Source organism: Cebus imitator, unplaced genomic scaffold (genome assembly GCF_001604975.1).
Source record: "Cebus imitator isolate Cc_AM_T3 unplaced genomic scaffold, Cebus_imitator-1.0 Scaffold12, whole genome shotgun sequence".
Taxonomy (NCBI): Eukaryota; Metazoa; Chordata; class Mammalia; order Primates; family Cebidae; genus Cebus; species Cebus imitator.
The window spans coordinates 284269-293962 of NW_016107327.1; the positions used below are offsets into that span (position 1 = coordinate 284269).

At 34.7% G+C, this 9694-nt stretch overlaps 1 protein-coding gene across 3 annotated transcripts in view; it reads left to right on the plus strand.

Annotated features, from left to right (window-relative positions):
* B4GALT6 (beta-1,4-galactosyltransferase 6) overlaps positions 1 to 9086 on the plus strand; it is a 66144-nt gene extending 57058 nt beyond the window's left edge. For all 3 annotated transcript variants that reach the window (XM_017497969.2, XM_017497961.1, XM_037727824.1), the window contains 4 exons: positions 742 to 929; positions 4330 to 4452; positions 5087 to 5188; positions 5656 to 9086. In XM_017497969.2, coding sequence (XP_017353458.1) covers positions 742 to 929; positions 4330 to 4452; positions 5087 to 5188; positions 5656 to 5803 — 561 coding nt within the window. In that variant the 3' untranslated portion in view covers positions 5804 to 9086. The remainder of the gene's footprint in view (positions 1 to 741; positions 930 to 4329; positions 4453 to 5086; positions 5189 to 5655) is intronic.
* The last annotated feature ends 608 nt before the right edge of the window (positions 9087 to 9694 follow it).

Here is a 9694-nt window from a genome sequence, read left to right on the forward strand (position 1 = left end):
TTTTTTTTTATTGCCAGTGCACCTTAATTTATGTTCACTGATAAAGGAAAATGGTTGTAATTTAGGGAGTTGGGTTCTGTATAATAAAATTCTATTTTTTTGGTCCCTTAAATAATGCCCTTAATCATAAGCAATAATAATAGAAACTATTTATTGCCCACATACTTTAATGCATTTTCTGTAACAGTAAAGGAAAATGGGAAAATGGTTGTAATCAAGGAAGCTGGACTTTTTGTAATAAGTTCCAATTGTTTTTTTCTCTAAAATGCTCTTGTTATTTATTATAAGCATTGATAATACAAAGTTAGACTTCCCTGGTGTTGGTACTTGAGAAGGGGCACTGTTGAGTCATTTCTAGTTTTCTTCTCTTAGTATTGACAGCATATGGAAAGCTCTACTAAAAAAATAAAACCTATATTATTTTTAATGACTCTTCTTGGCATAAGTAATCTATATACTGATGTATTTCAAGTACAGCAGAAATAGAAATTATGTAAATGTGCTGATGTACCAATGGACTAGACACTAAGTGTGTTCTTCTGTTATTATAAAATAATATAGTAAGTAAATTTAAACAGTATATTTGAAAATCTTAAGGTATGTTTATTACTTGTCTGTTTGATTTGGGTCTAATTATTGTAATCATTTGACCATGATGCAACAGGTTTGAAAAACAATAGAAAAAAGTCAGATGAAGTATGAGTACATTTCTATTTTTTTCTCTGGGTCTGCTCCATGAAGACTGGCACACAACCTTTTAATCGTGCGATGCTCTTCAATGTGGGCTTCAAAGAGGCCATGAAAGACAGTATCTGGGACTGTGTAATCTTCCACGATGTGGATCATCTACCTGAAAATGACCGGAACTATTACGGATGTGGAGAAATGCCACGTCATTTTGCTGCAAAGCTGGATAAATACATGTATATGTAAGTAGTATGCACTGTTCCTGATACTGTACGATATAATTGCACAGTCATAGCATTGAAATGATAGCAGCATTATGTCCCTAAATCTGAGACAACTCAAGAATTCCAAGAATATCATCTTTAACTGCATCACGTCCTCCTGGGGAGTCAGGATACAAAGTGGCTTTTTGTTCCTCTGGGTGCTTCCTTACACAGAGGTTTGAATGTGGTGTGGTAGAAAAAACCTGGTTTCTGTGGTCAAGCACAGGCAGATTTAAACTTGGGTTCTCACGCTTATAGCTCCAGGACTTATAGGTAAGTCGCTTGCATCTCTGAAGGTATACTGCTTGTTCGCTGAGATAATAGATCCCATCCATAGAGCTGTTGTGAGATCATATATGCTTTGTGCCTGCTGGGTGGTAGGTACATAACTCATCTTGACTCCTGCCTATTCTCCTCCAGTGATGGTTTGGAGGGCCACAACGCCCTCTCTTCTGCTATTTATTGTCTTCCTAAGCTATGCACTCTTGACCTGCCCTTTAATAAAAAAATCTTTTGCTTCTCTAATTGGACATAATTTAAGATGTGAACAGTTATCAGAGCTGAGACTGTAACTTAAAAGGACCTGAAAGAATGCAGGTGTAATCCTGGGAAAGGATCACAGTTTTCATTGGCTAGCGGGAGTGGAGAGACAAGAAAGCTGTTTGTTGCTTAGGGCAGGAGGGTGTTGCTTATGTTACAGTTTTGCATGGTGCTAGTCTACAGAGTAGACAGAAGCAAAAAGTCTGACAAAAGCAAGAAAAGAATGCTTGCTTTCTTCTTCCTCTTCCTCCTCCCCACTCCCCTCCTTCCTCCTTCCCCCTTGCCTCCTTCCCCCTTCCCTCTTTCCCCCTCCCCTCCCTCCCTCCCTCCTTCTTTCTTCCTTCTTTCTTTTTTTCCTGGTCATTGTTATCATTAGAAAACCTTTTCCTTTTTTACCTCTGTATCTGAGCTCTGAGTATGGGATTACCTTGAAGAAGGCCATCAAGGTTCACAATCTTGTTCTTACCACTTCTGGAAACTTGATTTTGGTCAGCTTGCTGGAATCAAATTAGATCCAAGGTAACCGATTTCCACTAAAAAGAAAAATCGTAAAGATCACATAAACTAAGAATTCTAAATTAATTTGATATACTTCAAAATATCAATCTCTAATGAACAAAATACTGTTGACCTTTGAACAGTGCAGGGGTTAGAGTGGTGACCTCCACCCCTGCTGGAATACAGTTGAAAATCTAGTATAACTTTTGATTCCCCAAAAGCTTAACTACTTATAGCCTGCTGTTAGCCAAGAGCCTTACCAATAATATAAACAATTGAGTAACACATATGTATATGTATTATATACCATATTCTTACCATAAAGTAAGCTAGAGAGAAGATGTTAAGAAAATCATAAGGAAGGGAAAATATATTTACTGTCCACTAAGTGGAAGTGGATCATCCTAAAGGTCTTCATCCTTGTTGTCCTCACGTGGAGTAGGCTGAGAAAGAGGAGGGGTTGGTCTTGTCTCGAGGGTGGCAAGGTGAAAGAGTTGAGACGGAAAGGAGGCAGGACAGGAACATTCAGTGTAACTTTTATTGAAAAAAATTGTGTATCAGTGGACTTGTGCAGCTCAAACCTGTGTTGTTCAAGGGTCAGCTGTATTCATATCCAACTAGATTAATCCCTGGATTGGTAGGGCATCTTGGACGTTTGTGTAGAAATTAGAATGTAGCTCAGGGAGAATGGCAGTAGATCAAGGCATAGGCTGCACAGTGCATAGACATCAGCTGTGGGATGAAGCCTGGTGAAGTGTCCCTGTCCCACAGTGGTGGCCACACTGACACCTGCTGACCAGAGAACTCGGACCCCCCCTCCAGGTGTGGTGTCTCTCCCACTTTGGACAGTGTAAGATAAACACTGCAGGAGTTTTACTTGTTGGGTTTTGTTTTCTGTTCTTTAGCTTATCTGTTATACCTTCATTTTACCTACTAACTTTCCATTCTTTGTATAGTACAATTGACTATTTCCACTTAGTAAATGGAATTGACATGCTTGCTGATTTATACATGTCAGTAAACACACACACACATTTATTCACAATTCCCTATCTAACAATCTCATATTTCTCCTAAACTACTAGCCTGGGCAAGAATAATCCATCTGATGTGGAAAGTACATGGTGCGAAGAACACTTATTGGCCCTATGGAACCCCCAGCCAGTCTAATTATAATACCAGAACACTAAGTTCCCAAGTGTGAGCCTTGAGAGGTTTCAGGAGAGAGTATGGATGGCTTTAGGATCAGGGTTGCTGTTATTGTCTTGGAGTACCTTTTTCCTAGGGCGAGGGCAAGACTGCTTTTTTCTACAACCCTAGGCTTCCATGAAGGAGCTACTTACTCTTCCCTGGTCTATGTGCCACACGAGAACCCAGCTGGCAAACAGCACATCCTTCTCACATTGTGTGAAGAGAGTCTAACAAAAAGGTTCCTCTTCTGAGACAGCTTTGCTGTGGTCACAGCCAGGTTTCCCTCTGCTTGATTTTTGGGTGCTGTGCATGGTCATGTTTTCTCTGCTCCAGCATCTGCTCCCAACAGGCGTGTTTCAGGCCACAGGAATGTATTCAGGGCTGCAGGTCAAGGGACGCTGCCTGAACATCAGAAAGCCAGTCTATATCTAAAAGAACAATTTAGCTAAGTAAAAATACAGTTTAGAAAAGTTTTAAAGCATTGTATTGTTTGACAAATTCCTTGGAGCATGAGTTAGGGAAGGATAAGGAAAATAAAATCGAAATAAAAATATAGTTATTTCCATAAATATCAGTGCATTGAAAATGAACGCATTTGTAAATATCCATGAGTGTTTTGAGAGTATAATCCCAACAGATAAGATCATTATAAAAGTAGGCAGCTAGAAAATTAAAAGCTAGAGTTGTCTTTTGTAATTGATATTTATCCTGCTCTATATAATAAATAATGCATTTATAATTCAGTTAATTTTTAAAATGTTACTTGTTTAGGAACATCTGACATGCATTGATAGTTATTAATATATTTAATCATGTTTACTTTTGTTGTGAAAATACACAATTTTGGGGCACTGGATTTTGAGGCTTACAGGTTTTATTTTGAGCCTTATTTGTGTACTAAATATTAAATTTCAGTTACCATAAGTGCTTTATGTTTAACATAACATAATTTACATGCACTTGTTTCATTAGTGCATGTAATTTTATTTCATAAAATGTTTTGTTTCTTGGTCTACTTTACATTTTTTAATATAATTATCTATAGAATACAAGGGCATATTTTACAAAGCAAATGAAAGACTGCAAACTTCATGTCACATGGCAAACTAGTATGACTTTATTTTTAGAATACTGTATCTTTCTTTTCTAGTCTTCCATATAAAGAGTTTTTTGGTGGTGTAAGTGGGCTGACAGTGGAACAATTTAGAAAGATCAATGGTTTTCCTAATGCCTTCTGGGGATGGGGAGGAGAAGATGATGACCTTTGGAACAGGTATGTTGAGGTACAAATTGTTAACTAATAGAATTTTTATAAATTTTATTTCTATTAGGTAAACTGTAGTACTTATCTATTCCAAGAAAAGATTCTTTGGAATGGGAAATGTTTGAGGTTTCTAAACCCTATTTTCTGTTTCTCCTTTTTATTATTTTTATTTATTTATTTTTTTTGGTTAAGATTGCTTTCTGAAATTGTCAGCAGCATATAGATTAGAGCAGTGGTCCCCAACTTTTTTGGCACCAGACACCAGTTTCCTAGAAGATAATTTTTCCATGGACCCAGGATGGTGGTTTTGGGATGAAACTGTTCCACCTCAGATCATCAGGCATTAGATTTTCAGAAGGAGCACACAACCTAGATCCCTCACATGTGCAGTTCACACTAGGGTTCACGCTCCTATGAGAATCTAATGCCACCGCTGATGTGACAGAAGGAGCTCAGGCAGTAATTCTCACTCACCTCCTGCTGTGTGGCCCAGTTTTTAACAGGCCATGGACCTGTACTGGTTTGTAGCTCAGAGGTTGGGGAACCCTAGACTGAAGCATTCTTTTGTGTTTTAAAATTGAACTCACATAACCCATTTTCATATTTTATTTCTGAATTTTCATTTCCACATGTGGTATTATAGAGTTCACTATGCTGGATATAATGTAACCAGACCAGAGGGAGACTTAGGAAAATACAAGTCAATTCCTCATCACCATAGAGGTGAAGTCCAGTTTTTAGGACGGTAAGTTGAATGTCATCTTCAGATACCAAGGTAAATAAAAATGGGTTGAACCCCAAACAAGCTGCTGAAGGGAATTTTCATAATGGAAGGAAAGTATTTTTTGCCAAAGGGAATCATTACAAAGGAAGCATTTTTTGGTGCTTCTTTTGAAGAGATATACATATATATGTATTAATAAATACACATATTTACCTTAAAGAGCCCGGTTATCTATTTAAAGTGTAACATTTTATTTATTAAAGATGTCTAATTGTAAAAGTGCAAAATAATTTTTTCAGGTGGCATTTTTTGAGTAGTAAAATTGCTAATTTAGAATAATAGTTTAAATATTCTTATATTATGCACAAGAACCAGAAATTGTAAAGAGCATTAGCTACTTTAATTATAAGATGACCTTGAACACTTATCAGTTTTCCTTTTTGAACGTGTTTCTATTACTTTTTTGTTTTTTTCCTCTAAAACTATAGGTATAAACTACTAAGGTATTCCAAGGAGCGTCAGTACATCGATGGGTTGAACAATTTAATATATAGGCCAAAAATACTGGTTGATAGGTTGTATACAAACATATCTGTAAACCTCATGCCAGAGTTAGCTCCAATCGAAGACTATTAAAAGAAGTGGCCCTCATGGCAACATAGACCACAATGCTGGATCATAAATTTGGAGTGCACTCTTAGTGGACGTCAGTGATTGGCTGTGTCACAGTGCCCCCTTTTCTGAGAAGAGCCAGCTGTCCTCAATGTTTACAGAGTGGGAATATACATACAATCACCCTTCTCTCACCTGTCCTCCCTGCTCTGAGACATGCCCCGACGGTGAGCACCGCAGAAACTAGAAGCCACTACTTAAGATTGGAAGTTAAGAGAGCTCCCTATGAAGAGAAAATTTTTATACTAAATCTATAATTTAATTCAAGAGAATGCTTTTATTTCCATTTAAACATATTTTGTATATATGTGATATAAATTAAGGTGTGCAAATTGTTAAAAAATAAGATGTGTTGCAATTTTGCATGTAATTGGTTATACCTTTATTGGACTTTTATAGACATTTTTTATTTGCATGAAAAAAACCTCACTAAATTTATGCCACTAAACAAAGGTTAACCCTTGTGTGAAATGAAGGAACTGTCAATAATTGACAGCCAACTAATACAGTAAACTGTTATACTAGTTTTGAGCTTTAGACCTCAGCCTTTTGTGTGGAAGAAGTCACAGCTTTCTTAGGCTTTAAAGGGAAAGAAGAAAAGACTTAAACAGCTTTTCTTCCTACCAGTATTACCTATGTTTTTCCTTGCTTGCAGTCTCATCTGATTTTGCTAGAAATCACAACCATATTGTTTATGCATATTGCATGAGTATTACCAAGAAAATCTTAAAAGTTGTGATGTGACATGATATAAAGGACCTCTTTATGTTAAATGTCTTTCATGTACCTCTGGTGTGTCAGGGATTTTGTGCCTCAAAAAATGTTTCCAAGGTTGTGTGCTTATACTCTGTATTTTTTTTAAATTCACAGTGAACAGCACTTTTATTATTTCCAGTTTAGAAGAGCCAAAAAAAGTATCTTCATTTAAAAAGAAATCAAGTCAGCTTTTTTTAAAAGAATGATCTATGGAAGAAAACCCAATAGTGCTTATAATATACAAATGAATTATACTATTAGATAAGAATTAAATGTTCTATTTTTATGAAGATAAATACTTAGCAGATAAAAACATATTTTAAGTTTAGTTCTCAGGCATAGAATTTCGCTTTTGGAGGGGACCCTTGAATGTTAGTCAGTTTCATTCAAACTATATATATATATTTTTCACTTTTAAGAGATTATATATCTGGTGTTAATTACTAAAATTTCCTTTCTAAAAGTATAATTTAATTATCTTAAAATACATGATCAGTTATTAAGTGCACTGATACTATAATGTCTTCTATATGTAGTATCTTGTATGTTTCCATGAGTGTCAGGGCTTTGTCCAGTTGTCTTCATATGACAGTTCTCTGAAAAAGGGTCTTACTACCTGATACCAAGTACCTATCTTAATTTTGGATGAAGTTTTCCACAGCAAAGCCAAACAGTGTTCTTTTTTGAAAATTAGCAGTTATAAAGATTCTTTAAAATATCTTGATATTTTCACAAATTTAAAACAAGAAAATAAAGTAACTCTTCGACAACAATAGGAATCTATATGTGAGAGAGATTTGTATAATATTTGCCTCAAGGATTGTTTACCTGAAACAGAACTATGGTTATTTATCTCAGATTGTAAGTTTTATTTTGAATGGCAATATTGATAACACAAATGACCACAAAATAAATTAGAAAATAATTGAAATTCTTACACTTTGAGAAAATGGATAGCGTCTCTGTTATGATACCAAACAAAATATTTTCACATTTATTTATTAGAAATATTTCCAAAATATTTATCTTTTGTGGTACTCAAAATAATGAAAAATCAAACTTTCTGAAAATTACAATATTTATAGCTTATTTGTGTATCAGTTCATTTTCTGTGTCTATTACTAATGTAGTTTTAAAAGTCAAACTGGGAATGTTAACATTTGTTGATCACTAATGTGATAGGGGTGTAATTAACCCAATAATACTGAAATAGTGGTGGGGAAAATTAGGACTGTTTCTGAGTCTTACCATAAAGGAAACACTTTTTTCTCTTTTTAATATGGAGCTGTCCACATTGGTATCTTTTCATTTTTATATGCATTTTACAATTTCAAGGAAATTTAGTACTACTAGTATCTGCCTTATTTTCTTAAGTGTGACGTTAATTTTTGTTTCAGGAGTGAGATATAAACATTTTGCTTTTTTTTTTCAGTTTTGAATATGGTTTGTTATCCTGTGAAAACACTCATTAGTTTGCTTTTTGTTTGGTTTGCTTTTTTAGTGTAGACCTAAAATTATTTTTGCCTATAAACAGTGACCTTAATGTGTTTCTGTAAGATTGACAGAGCTGTGCCCAGTTATCTTCATTGTATGACAATAAATCTATTACATAAAGATTAACAATTACATTGCAAATGCAAACTATCTTCTTTATAGTATGTTTGGAGGATTTATTAATGAGCATATATTGATTGCCTTTTCCATATCAGTGCAATGCTAGGTATGTCCATGGAAAGAGTATTATTCATTTCTAAACAAATGAGGTCAAGAAAATTGAGATCTTTCTGAAATTATGAAGACATCCTCTGATAACTTATCTGTTGTATTTCCTAGTCTCAAAGTCAGGAAACCTGTATATGTGGACCTGGAGCTAATAGGAGGTCCCTATGGCACTAACTGGGAAAATTACATGGTGCTTTTCAACTACAGAAGGAAGTAATGATTAATAAGCCTGTCTGTAAAGAAGAAAAGGGGAAGAGTATGCATTTGCTGTAACATTGTATCTAATTCACAGTGGCGATAGTTAATTCTTCACAAAAACTAGGGTTTTATGAGGATTTTTAAAATTTACATTTAAATTTTTGTTTTTGTGAAAAGGTATTCAGTAAAGATTATAATATTAAGTAAATACAGTTATGTTTTAAAAACTTGATTATATACCCTTTCCCAGCCAAGATACTTATACCTATTCTGAAACAAAATGGAAAAATGTCCAATACAATATTTTCTTTCTGGAGGCTTCCTACAAGTGAAAGCTGATTTTGTGTCATTTTATTTGGCCTTTGCTTGTCTTTGATGTATTTCTTTATGTATTTTTCAAATAAATACTACTATAGATTTATTGTCTTGGATTTGCAAGTATGCCTGTTGAGAGAACTGAACTGGTCATAGTATTTATCAGAAAGAGGAAGTGTACTTAAGATTATTTTACTTATTTAGATGAAAGGCTTCTATATAAATGCACTGAAATAAATGCTAGTAATTTCTTGTATTCTCACTTTCTTCTTTTTTTGCTTCTCATGGAAATGTTTGTACTTTTTTATCATTGTCTTTTATGAAATATAATATTCTAAAGACTTTGTGTGAAGATGTAATTATTTTCTTCTCAGGAACTTTTTTGGGTTACCTGGGTTTTTTTTTGTTTGTTTGTTATCCTAAATTTTTAATTATTGATGACTATTTTGGTTGACATTAGGGTTGCTATATAAGCATAAGGTAACCACAGCTTAAATACATTTGGAGATCATCTTATTCCTTTTATCTCAAAAAGTAATATTTAAGTATTTTTCATTAGTACAACAATTAGTAATCTATTATATCAAGATAAATATTTAATAATTCATTTTTAGCTTAAATTTTCTTCTCCCTGCACAACTTCAATAAACTAAGCTGGTGTACTATGCTCAATTTACTGCTTGTTTTTCAGGTATCAGGCAGTACAGATTTTTAAGGCAAAGAGCCAAATCTCAAAAATATTTAAGGACAGGCCGGGCGCGGTGGCTCAAGCCTGTAATCCCAGCACTTTGGGAGGCCGAGGCGGGTGGATCACGAGGTCAAGAGATCGAGACCATCCTGGTCAACATGGTGAAACCCCGTCTC